Raw genomic sequence first — 23,549 nt, forward strand, 5'->3', positions numbered from 1 at the left:
GTGAACAAGACCAACAAGGTCCCTTTCCTAAGTGAATTTACATTCCAGTGGGATGAGCTTAGTGGATAACCAAGACTATTACAATTCTGTGTCAAACTCTGATCTACTTCCAGCACTCTCTTTTCCTCTGGAATCAGAACTGACTAGGCAGGGGAGAATTCTGGACTTTCAGATTTCTTTCTCTTAGATGAGAACACTAAGATGCTTGCACATGTGTTGTATATACTGCCTTTGACAGCTCCAGAGATGGAAATAGGGTCTGAATGTTATCAGTGTTTTATCTATTTGTATTATTAAATACTACGTCAGTCTGGTGGGTTTGCTTTATACATATGAAGCTCCTGGATCATTTTGATGATTTGCCTTTTCAAGGTGGGTTTGACTTTTATAGACATATTTTTCCTTAATTACTTCCTCAATTTTTGAAGGCTGAATTTGTTATTGGGAGAAGGACTTTATTCCATTGTCCACAGTTATTATCATTATTTTCTTGAGAATCTTGAATACTTGTTAGTCTCCTGCAGTTGGTTCTGCTGACTTTAAGGCTGTTCATTGAATTCATTTAATAGCACTTGGGAATATCTGCTATGTACCTGGTACTCTTCTGGATGCTGGTGATATCTAATAATGGTGCTATTCCTATTTTCAAAGAGATTACAGTCTAGTTTTGGAATCACACACATGTGAGCATATTAGTGCAACTAAATGTAAAATATATATGTACATAAACATTTACATAAATTATATATATATACATATATATATATATACCTACGCATATATATATATATGTATATGTACATATATATACACACATATACACACACACCCATAATGCAATTATGGTATAGATAGAAATAAGGCAATAGTCATTTCTCTCTAGGGACATTGGGAGAGTCTTCAACAACTGTTCTCTTTCCCCTCCTTATCTTGTTCCTCCACCCTCTCCTGCTCCACTTTCTCTTTCTTCACTGTGGTCACCAGAGTGAACACTTATGTGTGTAATGTGTTCTAAGCATTTAGCCTCTATTAACTCAATTAATCCTCAAACAATCCTATAAGATAGTCATTATACCTATCTTGCAGATGAAGAACCTTGACACGTGGAGTTTAAATAAATTGTCCAAGGTAACACTGCTAGTCATGGAGGTAGTGTTTCAGCTCGGTCATATGGGGTGGGTGAAGGAGAGAACAGGGTAAGCAAAGACATGTGTATTTGGGCCACTAAGATGTTTTGTGGAATGGAAAGCATTTTGGAGTAGCTTTAAGTATATGACGTAGGATCAAGAGTGATGGAGGGAGGAGAAGGCAGGGACTAGGTAATGAATGGTGTGTGTGTGTGTGCCCTAGATAGGGTTATACTTCACTGTATAGGCAATAGGGAGCCATGGGAGTATTCTAAACACAATTAGACGCCCAAATTGCATTTTAGAAAGCTAATTTTGGGGCCACCTGGTTGGCTTAGTTGGAAGAACATGTGACTCTTGATCTCGGGGTCATGGGTTTGAGTCCCACATTGGGTGCAGAAATTACTTAAATAAATAAAACTTAAAAAAAAGAAAGGTAATTTTGGTGGATATATTATATAAAATATATAAGGAAGGGGGTGTATGAGAAGAACAAGGGTTGAGTGAGACCGAAGACAGGGAGACAAGTGAGGAAGTATCCTCATAGTCTAGGGAGACATGTGAGGACTTGCTTGGTCAAGGTCAATATCTCCATGGATACAATTTAGAATTTTATATTCTGAGATTTTTGGCTCAGATTCTTATTTTCATCTCAGTAACGTTTTTTACATTTACATGTGAAACATAGATGAAATTTTTTATATTCAATCGAATGAAAGGTAATATAATCAAATTAACTTTTGAGCTTTTGGAATATTTTTGAAGAAAGAAAAAGATTGAAAATTTTTAACTGCAGGATACGTATAGTCAAGTAGTGTTTCCTGGTATAGAGTTTGTAGGAGGAGTATGTCCAAAAGGGGACATAAAGAATAAAAAGAATTACCAGTGGTTGAGGGGAAGCATATATTCCTACAACAGGCCAATGACAATGATGATCTTTCCCCACCATTTTGTTTCAAGTTGTACCTGGTAATAGGCACCATTTATGGGGTGCTTGCAGTGTGCCAGATACCATCCTAGAATGTCATGTGCATTGTCTCCTTCTCCATAACAGCACTGCTACCATGTGCTAAAATACCTATTTTCAGATGAAAAAAAAAAAATGAGGTCTGGAGAGGTAAAATGACACAGATACTAGGTGATAAAATTAGGATGGAAGCCCAGGTCTATTTGACTCCAATATTGAACTGTTTCTACTAAGTATCACAGGCACTGGAGAGGAAGCCTTTTCCGTCTCCCCTACCCTGCTATACTAGCTGATTTTCAGAAACATGCATTGGTTCCAGGCCAGGTAATAACAATTGCATTGTTAGAATTAGCTCCTAGACTGCTATTGACACTTGATAAATATAGATAAAAACAAGCTGGCTTCATAGGACTTTAGTAGCTTAAGAAGGAAGATACTCTAAAATGACTCACTTGAGATTTTGAATTCTTTAAATTATTTTCTTTTTAAATGCTTGTTTTTTCTTGACTCACTATGGTATTTTTGGTTTAAGTAGTCAGCAACTTGTGCTCACAACTTATAATCTGATTATATTAGATAAAAATCATCATTATTAGCTTAAAATGAAAATTTACTTGAGTGTGCTCTTTCTTCCTCAGGCCTTGGAATACCTCCTGTGGGCCAGTATGTGTATGGAGTTCTCGGTCCCGCTCCTGTCTGTCAGGTACCTGACGTGGCGGGCTACTCTTTACACTGCCGTCTGCCAGTGCTATTATGACTGCCAAGCTGGCGTTCATGCAGAGGTAGGCCACTTGTCATTCTCAGCATCCCAGTATTGAAAATTACAAGTCATTAGCATTTTCTTCTTCAGATGCCCAGAAACACAAACACAGACAGACAAAACCTGAAGAATTGCAGTGGAGCAAAGACGGAAGTCCCAGGGTGTACCTGCAGAAGTGTGCTTGGCTTCCCCGTTCTATTGATCTCTTGCTCTACATTCTGCTCTCTCCTTTGCTCTTTGTTCACTTCCACCTCCTTGGACCCTTTTCTGAATAAGATTTCTGATATCTTTCCTTCCCCGTTGAATTCTTTCACACAAGTCACTCTTCTTCCCTATTTAGTTTTGCATTCTATGCCCCCTGCAATCCATTTGTCTTGCTTTTCTCTGCTTCCAGATGTCATTTAATACACCCCCCCCTTTTTTTTTTTTTGTTTTTCTTCTTTTCCTGTGTATCTTTTAGACTAAATACTTGAAATGTAACTTAACTTTTAGGGGTTTCTATTAGCCTATGTGGTACCTCTGTGTAAATGAAAAGCACCATTTTCTACAGTACATGGTACTTAGCTTGTCAGTGGATGAGGGCTTGGTGAGAATTAGAAGTAGGCACCCCTTCCTTTGGTCCAGCACATCCCTGCACCAGTGTATATGGTCTGGTGAGTGCAGAGGATTTCAGCCTTCACTTAACCTCTTGGCTGGAAGTCTGAGCAGGACAGAGCTTTACGGTTATACAAATCTTTTTTCGTATCCTGTTCACAATCATCTGGCCAGTTAATGGCTCCTTTACATTTGGTTTTTCCTGCCCAAACTAATTCTGAGGGATTGGATGGTAGTGGCCCATCCTGAATAGCCTAGTATAACCCTGTGGGAGACATTTTCTAGCCAGGATGCGTTCTAGAAACTACTCACCATACATGTACAGTTAGTTATAGTGTACTAGGGGTGGCATATTTCTGTAGCTATTAGAATTGTTGACGAATGGAACATATACATAGTTTTGACTATTTGATTCCTATTGGAATTCTTCCTTATTGGAAAATTTAACTGTTCATGTATGTTATTATGTCTGGAAGCATCTTCAGGAAAAAATTATAAATTATAGATAACATATTTCAGAGAAATGGTAAAATAAATTACATAAATTGACCTGTTTTGTTACTATCTCTAGAGAATTATAATAATGGTGACCTGATTAAATAAATAAGCAGCCTGCCTTCCTTCCTTCCTTCCTTCCTTCCTTCCTTCCTTCCTTCCTTCCCTCAGATATTAATAAATACTTCCTACATGCTGGCTACCAGAGATACAAAAATAAATAAGATCCTTAAAGGGACTCACAATTTAGTGGACAAAGTGAATAGTTGAATGCATAATACAGCATGCTTTAGTAAGAAGGTTAACATTTAGGGTAGAGCACTGCGGAGGGGCGTGTGTTTGTGTGTGTGTGTGTGTGTGTGTGTGTGTGTGCACGTGTATGCAATGACAGAAAAGTGATAATCTATATGAAGCTACAGAATTTGGCTTTCCTTATTTTTTTGATTTTCTTGATTCATAAAGTTAGCATATCTGACAGTTTATTGACTTTAGACCTGCAGAATTTGGGGATGCTTGTAGGAAATGATTGATGATATACTTACAGTGTTGTAAGGAGTTAGCATCAACAGAGTTTAATTAACCAATTAAATCAAATATCTGGGAGAATAAAACATACGGTCTTGATGCATTTTTGATCACTATACTCTCACTTATTATGAATTAATTTTTTTAATCGTGTATAGGCATTTGCTCGGCGTGCTTTAGCTAAAATTGATGAGTTAAGGCAACTGGAATTAATGAGTTCCTCACAATCGCAGGAAGAATCCAGAAGATACTATAGAGAGGCCGCCATAAAGGTATAAACATTTCATGAAATAAAAGAAATTGACTGCACTATACAGTTGATTAAGTACATAATATTAGTGGTTGAGAAGTGCATCCCATTGTTACCTCATATTTAATTCTTCTTTTTGAGATAGATGGCAGTGATGATCTTCAAAAGAGGAGTATTTGAATCTAGAAGGAAACACAAAGGTTTGTTTAGACCAAAGATAAGAGTGAACCTAAGGGAAGCTCAAACTGTAAGTCTAAGAACGTCTTCTCTTGTTCAGACTCTTTTTGCAGTGTATTTGTGTTAACCCTCTATCTTTTAGGTCTGGTCACTCAGTATTAAATCCTGCACCCTGTTCCCTGCACCAGTGGTAAATAGAAGAATGCCTTCCCACTGTGGGCATGGCCTCACTTCATCCCTTTCTTAAAGCTTTTGTGCCTTCACACAATCCCACTTTTGCAACTTTAAAGGGCAAGAGGCAGAAGAGCCTGGAAAAGGTTCAAATGTACACACTTTGAGTGGTGCCACAGTGACCTTTGTCTTTGACTCCTTGTTGTTGGCTTAGGGGCCTCTGAGATTGGCGAGAAGGTGGAGGCACCTTTGGGACTGTTTATGAGCGAGGCTACGCCATAGCAATAAACAACCCCCATATCTCAGTGACTTACAATAACTGTTTATTTCCCACTGGCATCATACTTATTATAGTTATCAGGGGGCTGTGCTCATGACTGCCACTCAGGGCCAAATTGAGGAGAAGCCCTCATTTCAAAAATTGCTGGTCATTCTGCCATGGGGGATATGAGAAAGCTCTGGAGAATCTTGTGCAGGCAATAATGCCCAGCATGGAAGGGACAGCAGTCTCTACTCACATGTCCAAACTCATCACATGGCTCTCCTGGCCACAACTGTGTTTGACCAGCAGCACTAGGGCTGTTGGGGATGGAGACTGGGACACAGTTCTGCCTTTTGGGGCCCTCTGCCCTTTCTCCCTCCTGCCATTTCCTTCTCCCACTGTCTTGCCCTTGCTTTTCTGAATCTCACTATCTCTTAAGGCTCAGTTCTTTTTTTTTTTCTTTGAAGCTGTTGTAGATAGCTGTAAATTCTTCTGTGAACTTCTTTGTAGGGACTGAAAATGAAAGTGAGGGGGAAGATGAGCAGTTTCTGACAGGAGAGTAGTAGACTCTCAGAACCTGAGAAGAATTTAAGAAATCATCTGATTCAGTCCTTTCCTATTACATATGGGAAAATAAATCCCAGAGTGTTTAAATTATGGCCTCAAGGTCACAGAGGCAGCTAGTGGAAGCACTGGAAGCAGACCCCAGGTCTCTGGTTCAGTGCTTTCTCACTACTCCAATAACTGCTGCTCTCTTAACTCATTTCTTCTTATAACATTTAGGAGCAATTATTTATTTTTTTCTCTTAAATCGTAATATCTAAATACAATTATTATTTGGGCATGGTAGCTTTCTAGTGTGACTATGATATGTTGACTACTGAGCCCAGAAGTACATTTCATACATCCTTTTAAAATCGTGTCCCTTACCGACCAATGGTGTATAATTTGTGCAGGTGGTGACTTCCAAATTATAGCTAATTCCTTGGATGGGCTGTGGAACCGCCTACATCTGGTATTGTTGAGTAGTGACGCCATGTAGCATTTGTAAGAGAGCAGGGGGTAGTGTTTTTTTTTTTTTCTGACTAGCAACTTTTTTTTCTCTGAGCAAACCAAATTCAAGTATCCAAAGCCATAAGATTGTCACTAATTAGCATAATATTATGCTTTATAATCATCCTGGTATAAAAATTAAATATATTTTCAAAGAAAAATGTTTAAAATTTTGTATAACATTACATTAAAAACACATCTATTTCTGGTTTCCTTTAAGATGATTATTTTATGGAAAGGTCTGGTAGTATATCTTTTTAGAAAAAAAGTTGTAATGTTTAGTTGGCAGTTTCCATAGGGAATAGTCAATGTATCCTTTTTAAAAAGTCATCAGTATTTGCAGTATTTGACATATTTTGCAGAATGTTCTGTTCTATATATATATGAAATAGTTTTATTATATGCCTATAAAAGAAATTAATTTCAATATGCATTAAATCTGTTTTATAAAACATTTCTCTGAATTTGTAAGTCCATTGTGAACTCGCAGTTAATCATTTTTGTTTTTTTGTTTTGTTTTGCTTTGTGTTCTTTTAGAGAGAGAGAGAGAGTGTGTGTATGGGTGGGAGAGAGGGACAGAGGAGGCAGAGGGAGAGAGAGAGAGAGAGAATCTTAAGCAGGCTTCATGCTGAACAGGGCTTGATCCCACAACCCTGGGATCATGACCCGAGCCGAAATCAAGTCGGATGCTCAACCGACTGGGCCACCCAGACACCCCAATCATTTTGACTTTAAAGGATTCCTTTCAAGCACCACTAATCCATACTCCTAGTGATTGACTGTTTGGGATTCATTCAATAAATATTTTTAAAGTACCTGCTGTATGTACAAGGTAGGTAGAAGTTACATTCTTACGGAGAAATTATATAATAAATAAGTATAGTAATTATTGCTTGTGATAAGTATTAAGAAGGAAATAATGATAGAGATGAAATGAATTACATGTAAAGCCCTTAGAATGTTTCTAGCATGTAATAGATCCTCAGGAGTATTAGCTATTAGTTATTTTTTCATTCATTCATTTAACAGAATGTACCAAATGCCTACTGTGGTTACAAGTATGGTAGAATATAGAAAAGCAATGTCACAGGTCTGTCTTTTTGAATGGCCTTGGAATAAAGAGCAGGATTTGACTGGACAGGAAGAAGAGAAGAAAACATTCTAAGTTAAGGACCAGAGCAAGATCATAGCTTGGAAACAAGAGCAAACAACATTTATTGGGGGACAGAAATTAAGCTTGACTGGGCTAAGTGTGTTATGTTGGAGAATTAGCATAATACATCTAATGGAGTAGATGTCATAGAAATCATAGTATTTAGAAGTGGAACAGACAATCTGGATCTTACCATTTAGCTTCTCAACCATCCTGATGTTTTTAAAGATGGTATAATATACTTGATGCAGTTTTGTACCATAATCTGTCAAATTTTTTTATTACTATTTAAAATTTTAGTTGTTTCCAGTTCTTTGTTATTATCAATATTGAAGTAATCAACATCTTCAAGTATGTTATTTTTTTCTTTTATTTCCTGTGGACAAAATTCAAGGTGTAGGATTTGAATCAAAGGATACAAGCATCTTTATTTCTTTTGATATATATTCCCAAATTGATTTCCGAAATAGGTACATAAGGTACAACCTGTATGTACCAATTTCATCACAAGCTGTTATCATTTTGATATTATTCTTAATTTTTAAAATAATTCTGTTTTTATAAAATGGCTTATTTTAACTGTTTCTGTGATCCAACTTTCCCATATTTTTGTGATTACTCTTTTTATTTCCTTTTTCTGTGAATTATCTTCCACAGTTTTTGATCATTTATCTACTAGAGATTTTAATTTTTAAAATACATTTGAATGATTTCATTGCTTTTATAGACATTAATATCTTGCTTGTCAGGCTTGGCAACCCACTGGTTTTTTATTGCCTGAAATCTTTGTTATAGATTTTTAAAATATTTATATTTTAAAATGTTTACTTAGTATTCTTCTACAGCTCTGATAAATAATCTATTTCACTTTTTGATAGTTTTTCTATATTTCTAAAAACAATTTAACTCTAATCTTTGGGTTTTATAATTTTATTTTGAATACTTCTAATTATTAGGAAGTTTATTATGCTTTTAAATATAATTTTTAAAAGCTCTGTTTTAATCTACAATAAAAATCTTAGAGGAAACCCTTACCTCTGTTTGTAAAGAGAGACTAGGGCATGAAGTTCAAGTTTTACTGAGGTTTTTAACATATCAGTTGACCTATGGATCGAAAAGGCATAGAAACTAATGAGTAGAGAAGTTGGTTTGTGGAAAAATAGTCCAAAGCAGCTTTAACCCTGTTTATGTTTTTCTGCCTTTCTGACTTTGCTCCCAAAAGAGGAGAGAAGCAGGGGAATCATGGGGAATATCACGGGTATCTTCTAACTGGACATGGATTCTAGAAAAGCTGAGCACAGTTACCTCTCTTGTTTACTGGTAATCTAAATACAAAAAATAGATCAGTTGTTGGAGGAGTATAGAAGCAAGCCATTGGCAGAAGGGGAAATTGTTCTGGGATGATACAAAGCAGAGTGGCTGGGAATTCATACAGGGCTCAAACAGTCTTTAGCTTATTAGTATACAGCTGGTCAACTCTTCTTTATTTAACTACCACGAGACCTGTTATTTGTACTGTAAAATATTGTTTCTAATTTGGGTTTAAGGACCTTCGGCATTGGAATTTCTTGCAGTGCTGATGAAAAGTGTTCCACCTAGACCCACTGAATCTCAGGATTTGGTCTGTGAATCTAAAAAGCACCCCTGAGAGATTCCTAGGCAACCAAAGTTTGAGTATCAGTTCCTAAAGGCTGTAATTAAGGTAACACAAGGCATATGGAGATTGATGTTGCCCTAATAAAAAGACAATAATAAACAGCCTTTTAATGCTGCCTTGGAAACACAAACACAAAGAAATAGCAGTCTTTGATGTAATGGCAGCATGACAGAAACTTTAATGGAATCTGGAGAGACACCTCAAAAACGAAAACCATAAAAGCAGCTGTCTCATTCATAGGCCATCCACTCTCTCCTTTAGCACTTGTTGCACGAATGAAGCATGCCTTACTTATCTTGGCTTGTAATATTAAACATTTTAGAACTTTAAAGAAGTGGACTGTGTGTTTTGTTTTGTTTTTATTCCAGTTGCCATGGCCACGTACTGTCACGGAGCGGTTGTTGGATGAGATGTTTGATAGCACCGCATCCCGGTTTCTGGCTGTCTTAGAAGCTCTTTCTGATTCAAATAGGCGCACTCTACAAACTGGACCTATTGTTACAGATGAAGTAGAAGTTCGTGATGTTGTCTCAGAACTGTTTATGGCAGGAAAAGAACTTTTAATAAGTAAATAATTTGTTAAAATGACATTTTATGGTAGAACTTGAAAAACAAAAATTTTAGTATCGTATTCCACATTTAAGAAACTGATAACCAATTTTTATCAATCTTAAATTCAGCAATATTGCTAAACTCAATTGCTAATTTAAATAATTTATTAGATTTTCTTTTGGATTTGTTTGGGTGTATAATCATCTGTAGATGACAATTATATTCTTTCCAATTCTTAATCTTTTAATTTCTTTTTTCTTGCATTTCTTGACTTATTGCACTGGATAGGATCTCCAATAAAACATGAAATGGAAATGGCGATAGCAGATATCCTTGTCTCATTCACGATCTCACATGGAAAGCTTTCAACATTTTACCATTAGTTTGATGTTTGCTGAAGGATTTTTTTAGATGCCTTTTTTCAGATTAAGGAAGTTTCTTTCATTCTTGGTTTACTGAGTTTTGTTTGTTTGACTTTAATCCTGAATAGTTGTTTAAATTCATCAGAAGCCTTTTCTGGATTTATTGAGTTGATTGAATGGATTTCTATTTCATTTCTGTTAGTGTGGTAAATTACATTGATTGCCTGTCTAATTTTTATCCACCCTATATTTTTGGAATAAACCTAATGTGGAGGTGAGGATTATTCTTTTTTTAAATGTTTGTTTATTTATTTTGAGAGAGAGAGAGAGAGAGGGAGCACATGTGCATGAGAAGGGGAGGGCAGAGACAGAGGGAGAGAATCCCAAACAGGCTCTGCACGACCAGATGTGGGGCTTGAACTCACAAACAGTGAGATCATGACCTGAGATGAAATCAAGAGTCAGATACCTAGCTGACTGAGCCACCCAGGCACCCCATGCTTTTTAAGACAACAAATATACTATTAAACCTTTTTCCTCATCCTTCCCATTTTTCAATACTTGTTTCTAAATTCATTTCTTTTTGCTCAAATACAAACTCTAAGAACTTTGAAATAGTTTAGCTGGATATAATATTTTGCTTCAAAGTTGGTTCCTTTTAGAATTTTAAAGACATTTCTCCATAGTCTTGCATATGGTATTGAGACGTCTCTCAGTTTAAATCCTGTTGTTTTATAGATTTAGCTTTTGTAATGCCCTCTTTACTGTGGTATTCTCACATTTTGTTATATTAGGCCAAGGGGTGGGTTTTGTAATATAGCAAGTACTTTGAGGTCTTAGATCTTTCTTTCATTTTTCATGTTATTTCTTTGTTCCTTCCCCTTACGTTTACTTTTGAAAAATTCTCTGATGGTCCTAATAGGACCATCAGATGTTATCACATCCACTCTCCATATCTTATTTATTTTATTATTTTAATTTCTTTACTCCTTTCTATTGCCTTCTGAGAAGGTTCTTCAATCTGACTTTCCTGGTCACTCATTTGTTCTTTGGTTCTTGCTATTCTCCATTCATCTATTGAATTTTTGGTTTTCACAATAAAATAATTTATACTTAGTTCCTGTTTGATTATTTTTCACAGTAGTTTATTCTTACTTCATGTTTGTAAAGTAATATCTTATTTCCTTAAGAGAATAAACTTAAACTAAGTTTAAGTGTTCACTTCTTTTCCTTTTTTCTGTTTTCTCTGGTAAAGGATGTTTTCATTTGTGGTCTTTGTTTCAAGGTTTTTGTGCTTTCAACTTTATTTTTTCATGAACTTACCTTCTATTGCCTTGGAACAGTTACCTGACTCGTCCACAATGTCTACTTGGAAGGAGAGGTAAAACCTAGACCTTAGCATGTGTACTTTCAAGTGAGTTTAGTGTGTCTGTGTGTGTGTGTGCACATATGTGCGTGGGTGTGGACCTGCACCTGTATGCCCATTTGAGGGCAGTGAGTGTCCATGGTTTGGGCTCATCTCCTTTTCATGAGGAAAATACAAGATCTCAGATGAGAGTTTCTTCACCCAAACTTGAAAATTTACTATTACCTGTACTGATCTTTTCCACTGTCTCTCATTAAAATGGAAAGGATATTCCTTCTCTTCCATTTGAAGTTATTTATTTATTTATTTATTTATTTATTTATTTATTTATTTGAGAGAAAGAGAGAGAGTGAGCAAGGGAGGGGCAGAGAGAGAGAGGGAGAGAGAGAATCACAAGCAGGTTCTGCACTGTTAGTGCAGTCTGATGTGGGGCTCAAACTCATGATCTTGAGATCATGACCTGAGCTGAGACCAAGAGTCGGATGCCCAACTGACCAAATCACCCAAGTGCCCCCTTTTTGAAGTCTTTTAGCCTAATCTATCCAAACTGCCCCTTTATCCCATGTCCTCTTTCAGCTTCCTCCTGTATTTCTTCCTTTTATTATAGTCAGAAATGCTCTGTTTCCACTGTTCTCAATTCTTTCCTTCCTACTTATACAGCCTTCATCCCTCTGTCCTCAGCCATCTACTGAAAATGTCATGGATAACTTCCTTTTTGTTCAGTCCAAGGGTCACTTCTGAGTACTTTCTTCCTTTACTCTCTGCAGTGTTTGTTACTGTGTGATACTCCTTTCTAAACACTTTTCTTTGCAGCCTTTTCTTCCTCTGCCCTTCTCGTACATGTTGGTGTTCCTAATTCTCCTGTCCTAGGAAGCTGTACATTGCCCATGGCTGATTCTGTTGTTTACTATGGATATATAAAGATGACTCTAATGCTGTATCCCTACTTGTACTACCTAACTTCCTAGTTGACTAGTTAAAACTCTTGCTAATTCTCTGTTTTTGAGATTCCATGTTCCTTCCTTTGGGTGGCTGTCCTTGACCACTCTCCTACCCCAAACCGATGTTCAGTGCCTTTCTTATTTGTCCCCATTGCACCCTATATTTATTTCCCTGCTAAGATTTCTTGTTTCCCCACCACAGTGTAAGCTCGGTGAAGACGGATTGTGTTTTCTTCTTTTCCATTGTTTCCCTAGTGCCTGGCAGTCTGATAGTTAATATTTAGAAAATATTTCTTTGCATGAATGACATTCAAACCTCTCTCTTCCCTTTTCTAGTGTCAAATACTGGTGCAGATGGAATGCTTGATTTTCCACAAACATCTCTTCTGCAATTTATTATAAAAGGAAAAAATGTTATTTCTATAGATGCTGCTGTGAAATTTGTAAAACTAGCTTTTACTTATGAGGAATGGAGTTTATTTGAATCTTCAGCTGGGCAGCTTATTGATTTTCTCCAGGTGATATATACAAAACCAATAATTTGTTTTTATTTTTTTAAGATGCCTTTGAATTATTAATTGTGGGATATACTTCTCTTAGAGGCAGGATGATCCAGAGTTAAAGAAAGCAGAAAAGGATTTAATTCTTCTAATTGCAATAGAACCTTTAATCAATGTAAAGAGAAACAAAGGTATGGTCTTTCCCATGGAAAACTACAAAGAAGGACAGTCAGCTGAAATTTATGTTAAAAAAATCAGTTTTCATGGTAAGTATTTATTTGCCTTTTTGAAAAATTAAAATTTTTATCTGATAAAATATGCTCTTTATAGGTGAAGTGAAAGAAAGAATGTTCAAAGCAGAGGAAACAGGAGGTGCAAAGGCCCTGAAGCAAGAGTGTGTTAATTGTTGAAGGAGTGGCAAGGGGGCGTGTATGGCTGGAGCGCACTGGTGGTGCTGGTGGAATTTGAGAATGTGGTAGGAAATGAGGTCAGAGAAATAGCCGGGTGCCAGATGCTGCAGACTCCTATGCCTTCTAACGATGCTGGCTTTTATTCTGTGTGATGATTTTGAGTAGATGAATAAGGCTCTACTTAGCTGGTGCCTTGTTGGTAAATGAGAGACCAGCAGGGCAGTAAGTCATATGCCATCAGTTCACTTTGGCAAGGGAAGATTTGGTGGTCTCCTATCTTTTTTTAGTAGGGGGAGTTTTTCATTCCAACATTTTAAAAGTTATTGTGTATAGAACTGCAAATCTGCAGCCTCTATTTTCAGACCAACAAGGATGATTTAATCTGTTTTTTATGTTTTATGTTTCATGGCTGTTCAATTGCAATAAATAGTTTGTACTAAGTAATGATATACATGTTTTTTAGTGGTTTCTGAATAGATAATTCTGTTATTTTTATTTCAACTGCCATATTTTACACGTGTTTTAATATTACAAGCCTTTTCAATTCTATTTTGGATGTAGTTGGCATACAGATTGCAGATTAATGATAATAGTCTATTTTAATTGCATTAAAGCCCACTTAGATTAGTTTTCATGTAGAAGCATTTAAAGAGTCTTATTGACGTGATATTTGCCCAGATACCATTCATGTCATTTTGTAGAATTTCTGTGTTTCTCTGCCTTTTCTACTTGAAATTTTTAATTGATTTTTCTCTACTTTATGAATTAGATACTTGTAAGACTTATGGATATTCAGAAGACATTTTCCATTTGGCAGCAACCTTGTACTCCTGTGTCTGTGCCTCTCCCCAGGTGAAATTGCTTTTTGGGACAGATTGTAATAGTGTTGAAGGAGGCCATTATACCTAATTGAAAGCCAGATCTAAAATATCACAGGAATTGCACCTTGCCAAAATTCTATATTGTTTAACCATTAAGTAAGAGATTGAGTTAAAGCCTGACTTGTGATTTTTAAAAAATGTTTGTTTATTTATTTTGAGAGAGAGAGTGTGTGCAAGCAGGGGAGGGGCAGATAGAGGAGGAGGAGAGAGAATCCCAAGCAGGCTTCATGCTGTCAGCACTCAAACTTACGGGGCTCAAACTTGCCAGCCTTGAAATCATCACCTGAGCCGAGATCAAGAGTTGGACACTTAATCAACTGAGCCACGCAGGTGCCCGTGACTTATGATTTTAAGTCTCTTTTGATAATAAGTCCTTTTGTTCCTTTTTGGAAAATTACTAGACTCACTATGTTTCTAATAATGAGGGAAGTGAGGCAGTGGTTTTAATTAGAGTTAACATTCTTAATGAAATATGGATTTCCAGTCCATGAATACAAACCCTGATTATTTGGAGTCACTTTGCACACAATGGCCAGTATTTAGAAATGATGATTTGTGGGTATGAATGCTTAAGTAAAACTGGAAGAACACTGGTATTAAAACTCAATTCCAGGGATCCTCAGGGCTTTGCTGAAGTTCCTCAGGAGCTCAGCACTGGTTAGTAACATCCTACCTTTTTAAATTAGTTTTATATACAGTGTTGAGATGGAATTTCATTGGAAAATTTGGTTTTACTGTTATAAAAAAATGTTTGAAAACCACAATGATAGAGCATTGTATTAACTTTTATTCAGGTAAGTGCAACTACACTGAGGAACTTGACAAGTTCCCCTGATATGTTTTCCATTTTTCTGGGTTTATTAAATACTTGTGACAGACATTTAATTTTTGAAAGAAAGGTACAGTAAAACCTTGGTTTGTGAGCATAATTCATTCTGGAAATGCTTGTCATCCAAAGCACTTGTATATCAAAGCGAATTTCCCCATAAGAAATAATGGAAACTCAGATGATTCATTCCACAACCCCAAAATATTCATATAAAAATGATTACAATGGTAATGCAAGCTGGTGCAGCCACTCTGGAAAACAGTATGGAGGTTCCTCAAAAAACTAAAAATAGAACTACCCTGTGACCCAGCAATTGCACTACTAGGCATTATCCACGGCATACAGGTGTGCTGTTTCAAAGGGACACATGCACCCCCATGTTTATAGCAGCACTATCAACAATAGCCAAGGCATGGAAAGAGCCCAAATGTCCATCGATGGATGACTGGACAAAGAAGGTGTGGTATATCTATACAATGGAGTATTACTTGGCAATCAAAAAGAATGAAATCTTGCCATTTGCAACTACGTGGATGGAACTGGAGGGTATTATGCTAAGTGAAATTAGTCAGAGAAAGACAAATATCATATGACTTCATTCATATGAGGACTTTAACAAAACAGATGAACATAAGGGAAAGGAAACAAAAATAATATGAAAACGCGGGGGTGGACAAAACAGAAGAGACTCAGAAATATGGAGAACAAACTCAGGGTTCTGGAGGGGTTGTGGGAAAGGGGATGGACTAAATGGGGGAAGAGGCACTAAGGAAGCTACTCCTGAAATCATTGTTGCACTATATGCTAACTAATTTGGATGTAAATTTTAAAAAATAAAAAATAAAATTAAAAAAATGATTACAATACTGTAATATAATACAAAATAATAATGAAAATATGAAATATAAAGAAAAATAAACAATGCACTTACCTTTGCAAACCTTCGTGGCTGGTGTGAGGGATACAAGAGAGAAGAGGGTTATTGTGTAGGACGACTTCCACTCTCACTAATGGAATTATTGCTATCTTTTGGCTCAATGGAATCTTCTTCTGCATGGGGGCCATTGCACACGCTCACATGGATGTTGATTAGAGTACAGTATTAATAAAATCTTGTGATGTACTGTACTTAGTGTAACTGACAATAAGGTAGCAGAGGAAAGGGCCTATATCTGCAGGCAGCCTGACCTAGAATGAAGCAAAGCATTCCTAAGCTTACTCTTGTATGGAAAAGTAAAGGACTGTCCATAGGTTCTGTGAAGTGACAAAAAATACACTAGTGCCAATTGTGGGCACCTTCCAACTTCTGATTTCTTCAAAACACCACGGCCTGAGACTGAGCATTCAAGCGTGGGAAACAATCACCCACAATCCTGTAGCAAGCAAGAGAGAGAGAGAGAGAGAGAGAGAGAGAGAGAGGATCCATTGGCTCAGTTGTGATCCTGTGATGTTTGGCATGACTTACTATTCATATTGCAAGACATCACTTGTTTATCAAGTTAAAATTTATTGGAAATGTTTGCTCATCTTACAGAACACTCACAGAACAAGTTACTCGCAATCCAAGGTTTTACTGTATTTGATAGTAAATATAATGATTATAGTAGGAGAGCTAAACCAAAATTCTTTTTTTGTTTGTTTTAAGTTTTTATTTAAGTTCTAGTTAGTTAACATATAGTATAATATTGGTTTCAGGATCACAATTTAGTGATTTCAGCACTTGCATATAACACCCAATGCTCATCACAAGTGCCCTCCTTAATTCCCATCATGCATTTAGCCCATCCCCTACCTACCTTCCTTCTAGCAACCCTCAGTTTGTTCTCTATAGCTAATAGTCCCTTATGATTTGCCTCCCTCTCTTTTGGTTTTCTTCTTCCCCTGTGTTCATCTGTTTTGTTTCTTAAAATCCACATATGAGTGAAATCATATGGTATATGTCTTTCTCTAACTGACTTATTTTGCTTAGCATAATATTCTAGCTCTATCCATATTGTTGCAGACAGTAAGATTTCATTCTTTTTGATGCCTGAGTAATATTTCATTGTATATATTTATACAGTAAAACCTTGGTTTGTGAACATAATTCATTCTGGAAACATGCTTGTAATCCAAAGCATTTGTGTAGCAAAGTGAATTTCTAGAACCATTGGCTCAGTTGTGATTATGTGATGTATGGAATCATGTACTGCTCGTACTGCAAGACATTGTTCTTTTGTCGAGTTTAAATTTATTAGAAATGTTTGTTCACCTTGTGGAGCACTCACAGAACAAGTTACTCGCAATCTAAGGTTTTATTGCATCACTCTTTTTTTTTTTTTACATGTTTATTTATTTATTTCAAGAGAGAGAGAGAGAGGCAGAGAAAGACGGAGAGAGAGAATCCCAAGCAGGCTCTGTGCTGTCAGCATGGAGCCTGATGTGGGGCTCAAACTCATGAACCATGAGATCATGACCTGAGTCAAGTCTGACGCTTAATTGACTGAGCCACCCAGGCACGCCGATAGCAGCATTTTTGTTTCCTTTGGGTAAATACTTAGTAGTGCAATTGCTGGTTGTAGGGTATTTCTATTTTTAACTTTTTTATATATACATATATTTTAACATTTATTCACTTCTTCAGAGACAGAGATAGAGTGCAAGCAGGGCAGGGGCAGAGAGAGAGGGAGACACAGAATTTGAAGCAGGCTCCAGGCTCTGAGCCATCAGCACAGAACCTGATGTGGGGCTCAGACTCACCAACAACGAGATCATGACCTGAGCCGAAGTCGGGCGCATAACTGACTGAGCCACCCACCTTCCCCTTCTTAACTTTTTGAGAAACCTCCATACTGTTTTCTGGAGTGGCTGCACCAGTTTGCATTGCTACCAACAGTGTAAGAAGGTTCCTGTTTCTCTGCATCCTCGCCAATGTCTGTTGTTTCCCGTGTTGTTAATTTTAGCTATTCTGACAGGTGTGAGGTGATGGATATCTCATCATACTTTTGATTTGTATTTCCCTGATGATGAGTGATGTTGAGCATCTTTTCATGTGTCTATTAGCCATTTTTATGTCTTCTTTGGAAAAAATGTCTATTCATGTCTTCTGCCCATTTCTTAACTGGATTATCTATTTTTTGGGTTAAACCAAAAAATTCTAATCAAGGCTGAAAAGGGCAAGGAATTTTTACTACCAGCTTTTTAAAAAAATCATGTATGTTGGGGCACCTGGGTGGCTCAGTCAGTCAAGTGTCCGATTTTAGCTCAGGTCATGATCTCGTGCTTGGTGAGTCTAAGCCCCATGTCAGGTTCTGTGCTGACAGCTCGGAGCCTGGAACCTGCTTCGGATTCTGTGTCTCCTCTCTCTGTTCCTCCCCTGATCATGCTCTGTCTCTCTCTCTCTCAAAAATAAATAAAGGTTAAAAAATTTTTTTAAAAAATAAAAAAATCATGTATGCCTTAGTTCATTCAATTCAACAGACATTTATTGATCTCTGTTACATTCCCATACAAGGTACTACATATGCAAATTAAGTCTTAGCGTGGCCCCCAAAGGAGTTCAAGATTTGGTGTATTTTAATTATGAACTGATTACCTTTCCAGTTCAGATATAATGCATTCCATTTTTCTTTTGAAAAGAGCCAAATAACTGCTTTGAGAGGAGATATACTCAGTGTAGTTCATCTGTTGATACCCAGTGTAATGTTCTGTTGTTTCTTCATGTCTCTCTTTCCTCCTTGTTTATATCCTTTCCCAGATCCCCACTCCCTCTCCTGTTACTAGTTCATTCCACTCCCCATTCTTTATTATTTTAACTGCAGAAAATTTAAGAAGAAAGTAGTATGTAAAATTTTCCAATTTGGTTGGAACTAATTGGCTTACATAATGTGCCTAAAAATGTTTGTAACTTTTATTTTTAGAGAGGCAGAAGTGGCCCAGAGCATTCATTAAGAGTGTGGACTCTGGGGATTCTGGCTCAGTCAGTTAAGTGACTGACTTTGGCTCAGGTCATGATCTCTTGGTTCATGAGTTTGAGCCCATGTGAGGCCCCATGCTGACAGCTTGGAGCCTGGAGCCTGCTGGTGATTCTGTGCCTCCCCCTCTTTCTGCCCCTTCTCCACTCATGCTCTGTCTCTCTATGTCTCTCAAAAATAAATAAAAATTAAAAAAATTAAAAAAAAAAGAGTGTGGAGCTACACTGCTTGGGTTTGAATCCTGGCTCTGCTACTTTCTATTCATTTCATCTTGGGAAAAACTACTTAATCTTGTGCTTCAGTTTGCTCCTCTGGAAAGTGGGGATGATAGTAATATCAATCACTTCATAGGGATGCCATGAGGATTGCATTAACTGGTATATGTCTTAGTCTTTTTGTTATGGGGACTCTATAACAAAAATAACAGAGACTAGGTGGCTTAAACCTGGAACATTTCCTTCTCACAGTTCTGGAGGCTTAGAAATCCAAGATCAAGGCACCAGCAGATTTGGTGCCTGGTGACAGTCTGCTTCCGGGTTCATAGGTGGCTGTCTTTGCGCTGTATCTTCACTTGGCAGAAGGAGAGTGATGGACTCTGGTTTCCCTTTCATGAGGGTAGTGTTCTCACTCTTGAGGGCTTTACATTTGTGCCTAATTCCCTCCTCAAGGCCCCACCTCCCATCACATTGGGAGTTCGGATTTCAACATAGGAATTTTGGGTAGACACAAACATTCAGTCCATTGCAGTAGGTATATAAAGCTCTTAGAATGGTGCCTGGCACACATTAAATGCTAAATGCTATATAGCATATGTATATCTTATTATTCTTACCAATTTACTTTACCTTTTTTGTTTTCAGAATGCTCAGCCTGATAAAGAAATCGTTGTGGACACGATAATGTTCCTATGGCAGAAATGCAAATTAGGAATTCAGAGGATCAATATGTCCAGAAATGACTATGCAAAATTCATCCAGAAAATCAGCACTAATAAAGTATTCATTTTTGTTTCCTTTCACTTGTTTTTATTATTGCTGATTTAAGTTTGATTCACATTTCAAATCTAAATTTCCATTTATCTACCTGCATAACATTCTTTAAATATGGTGCTGAGTGAGGCTTTCTTTTAAGTGTATTCTTTGTACTTCTGCTGCAATTTAGTTTTGGGGTGTGAGAAGGTGCCACACCCCAAGGTTTTTTAGGGAGGAATAAATATAGTGCATTTAAGGTTACATGAATGTGGCTAAACTCATTAAGAAGGTTAATAATAGAAAATACAAATAAGGAAGGAGCTTTAGGTTTGTTTTTTTTTCCCCCCACAATAATATGTTTAGACTATTTCAAAGAGCTCTTTCCTGGAGAGGAGAAAGTTGAGCAGGAGAATATCATAACCCAAAACTTAAGAGGAAACATTTTAATAGTAACATATTGGATGTGTTGCACATAGGGTGCATGGGCATGGTTTTACCACGTGCTCTGAAAAAGTAATGATGTGGGTGCATCAATGTTGTTTCCTCATTTTAGCTCCCAAGGTGTGATGGCTAATTTGATGTGCTAAGCCTTGGGGATACAGGCATGAAGCCTGCAAGGCACCTAGCATGGAGCCTGAAACACCTGCTTCCTCTTCACTATTTTGGAGGACTTTAATAGTGATCATAATGGGTACTTTTTGAAGGAAGAATGAGAACTTTGAGGATACTTATAATCTTTATTGATATATTTAAAAAGGAAGATGATAAATTTTTTATTATGGCTATAGATATGCAGATTATAAGCTTAGGTGAATCTTCTTTATGAGTTTATATAAACAGATAGATAGGATCATTGATCTTTATATTATTTATAATTAAGATGTACTAATAAGGGGGGTGTACCTGTCTAACATTTCTGTATGTTTTGAAGATGATGATTTTAAGGAAGCCCTAAGTTTTTTTTTTAAAAAGTGACTGTACAATATAATATACTTTTAATTGATTTTACTGTATATTCTCTCTTTTTAGTGGGTTTATCTTCTGTGGCAGATAAATGAAGTAATTCACTGCTATAAAATGGAAGACATTGACGTTGTGGTGGTGGCAGAGGTCACATTACAATTAAGTGAAATATTGGAGTCATTAGGAAACCCACGAAAAAAATTTAAAAAATCTCTAGGTAATATAATGAATGAAAAAGTATGAAGTTATTAACACACATATGAATGTATAATTTAGAATATGAACGTATAAATATAAATGGGAATGCAGAATAGCTACGGTTAATGGAAAGTAGTCTTTTCAGTACAGTGCTTCCTTGATGATTTATAACCAGAGATAGAAATAATACAGGTTTAACCCAGCGGATGTTAAAAGGAGGTTACATGCTCTGTGATTCCGTGGCATACATACATCTTTTGTCTTCTCCTTACTCATGCATTCCTGTTCTCCATTCCTCATTCCACTTTCACCTCTTGCCCTCTTCCCCATTCTTCCATTTTTCTTTTCTCTCCTCCCTTTTATCCCCTTTCCTCCTCTGCCATTTCCCAATAGAGCGTATGCTGCTTCAAGGAAGAGAGCATGTTTTGGTTGCCGGTATATTTTTGGTACCCACCACACTGCCTGACACAGACTGGGAGCTTAAATAAATGTCTGTTGAATGGATCACTATTCCACATCTTATATCCTTTCTAATTCTCTCCTCTCTTCTGATTCTCTCCTTTTAAAATTTGTTTGTCTTTCTTCATTTATTCTATTTCTCCTCTTTTCCCCTGTTCTTTTATCTTCCTCTTATTTGTTCTCACTTCCCACCCTCTTCCCTACTTTCCCTGCCCCAATCCCTTTCTGCCAGCATCTTAGCCTTCTAGAGGGTGCCAGCCTTATGCTCTGATCTGTTTTCTTCTACCTGTGGTTGAACCCCTGAACTATTTGTTTTATAAGGTATCTCATATGTAAAGAATAAGGTGGGGGTGTCATTAGTGGGTGTTTACTTTCCTATTTCACCCCACTTACAGAGTTTGTATGACGTTTGAGGGACTTTGTAGTAATTATTGTAGTAATTGTTTTCCCAGAGATTCACTAATCTGGCTCTGCCTATTCTTGGTTGTTGAGTGTTGTTTTACAGATGAAATTTTAGAGCCATGGTTCTCAATTTTTTATTGGTATCAGTATCACTTGGGAACTTATTAAAAATACAGGCCCAGATCCTATCCTATTTCATCTAGACTGGCCTTTCTAGTCTTTAATAGTTTACCAGGTGATTTTGGTACACATCCAAGTTTGAGAACTACTGGATAAAGGTCTCTGGCTGTCTAACACATTCAATGGCCTGAAGTCCTGGTTTTTTTGAAATGTCCTGTCCTAAAGTGCTTTTTCCTTTTTTAAAACTTCTATTATGCAGAATTTCAAATATAGAGAGATGAAAAAAGTTACCATGTACATCTAGTACCAATGATTGTGAATATTTTGCCAATCTTCATTTCTTCTTGCAACACTTTTTTTCCTCTGGAGTGTTTTAAAGCAGATATCATGTCATTTTACCAGCAGAAGCCTCAGTGTGTGTGTGTGTGTGTGTGTGTGTGTGTGTGTGTCAGTTTGTCTATCTATGCAAAAGATAAGGGTTTTATAGAATTATAATGCCATTATTACTATACTTTATAAAATTAAGGAAAAATTTCTATGTTTCTGATTGTATTAAAAATGTCTTAAGTTGGTTTGTTCCAGTCAGGATCCAAATAAGCCTACACATTTTCCTTTCTTACATTTTTCTTGAGTCTCTCTCTCTCTCTTCTATAATAGTTCTTTTCCTCACCCCCTTTTCAAACAATTTTTTGAAGAAGTTGGTTTATGACCTTATAGGATTTCCCACATTCTGGATTTGGCTGTTTGTGTCCTTGTGGTATTGATTAACTTGTTTCTCTATCTGGTAGGTAGATCTAGAGGCTTGCTTAGATTTGAATGATACCATCAAAAAGAATTCTTGTGACTATCTTACACATTTGGCAAGAATACGACCCAGGTGGTGCTATTTACTCCCTGTTGCATTAAATCAGGAGGCATATAATGCCTAGTTATCCCACGTGTTGTGTTGTTAAGACTTACCAGTGAGTTCAGGTGTTGTCAACCTGACCTTTTTCCTAGGTTCCTTTCCCCAGATGTAGCTTCTGAGACAGGTTGTTGAATGAAGTAGTTTATTTGGGATATTATCCAGGGAAGCAGGGTGGTGGTGTGGAGAAGTGAGATGGAAAAGGAAAGGAAGGCAATACAAGGTACAGTAAGTTAGTGATAAGGCTACTGTTGTAGACTTAGGGCTTATTCCCATGAGAGACCTCTAGGACTGTGTAGAACCTGGCACAGAGAGCTGAGAGGTTGAGATATTTATACAACTTTTGTCTGTCATTGGTTGGAGGCTACTGGAGGAGTGGGAGTGAGAAGCCAGAGGGGGTTCTAACTTCTGTCATTCTTTCTGCACTCATGATATTGAGTGCTTAAGTGAAGAAATTACTTCATCAGCTATTTGGTTACTCTGGTTATTTTTGATTGTGTGGTAGACACAATCAAATTTTTGCTAAATACTTTATAGAAATAATTTG

At 36.9% G+C, this 23,549-nt stretch overlaps 1 protein-coding gene across 1 annotated transcript in view; it reads left to right on the forward strand.

The window, feature by feature from the left end:
- CFAP54 (cilia and flagella associated protein 54) overlaps positions 1 to 23,549 on the forward strand; it is a 290,869-nt gene that overhangs the window by 24,551 nt on the left and 242,769 nt on the right. Inside the window, exons 6-14 of the mRNA XM_047065944.1 lie at positions 2,733 to 2,876; positions 4,627 to 4,740; positions 4,864 to 4,965; positions 9,560 to 9,758; positions 12,749 to 12,930; positions 13,013 to 13,178; positions 14,092 to 14,174; positions 19,846 to 19,980; positions 20,986 to 21,136. Of these exons, the coding sequence (XP_046921900.1) occupies positions 2,733 to 2,876; positions 4,627 to 4,740; positions 4,864 to 4,965; positions 9,560 to 9,758; positions 12,749 to 12,930; positions 13,013 to 13,178; positions 14,092 to 14,174; positions 19,846 to 19,980; positions 20,986 to 21,136 (1,276 nt within the window). The remainder of the gene's footprint in view (positions 1 to 2,732; positions 2,877 to 4,626; positions 4,741 to 4,863; positions 4,966 to 9,559; positions 9,759 to 12,748; positions 12,931 to 13,012; positions 13,179 to 14,091; positions 14,175 to 19,845; positions 19,981 to 20,985; positions 21,137 to 23,549) is intronic.

This window comes from Lynx rufus, unplaced genomic scaffold (assembly GCF_022079265.1).
Source record: "Lynx rufus isolate CCGP_SWC_20201006 ecotype Redwood Valley unplaced genomic scaffold, mLynRuf1.p SCAF_7, whole genome shotgun sequence".
Taxonomy (NCBI): domain Eukaryota; kingdom Metazoa; phylum Chordata; class Mammalia; order Carnivora; family Felidae; genus Lynx; species Lynx rufus.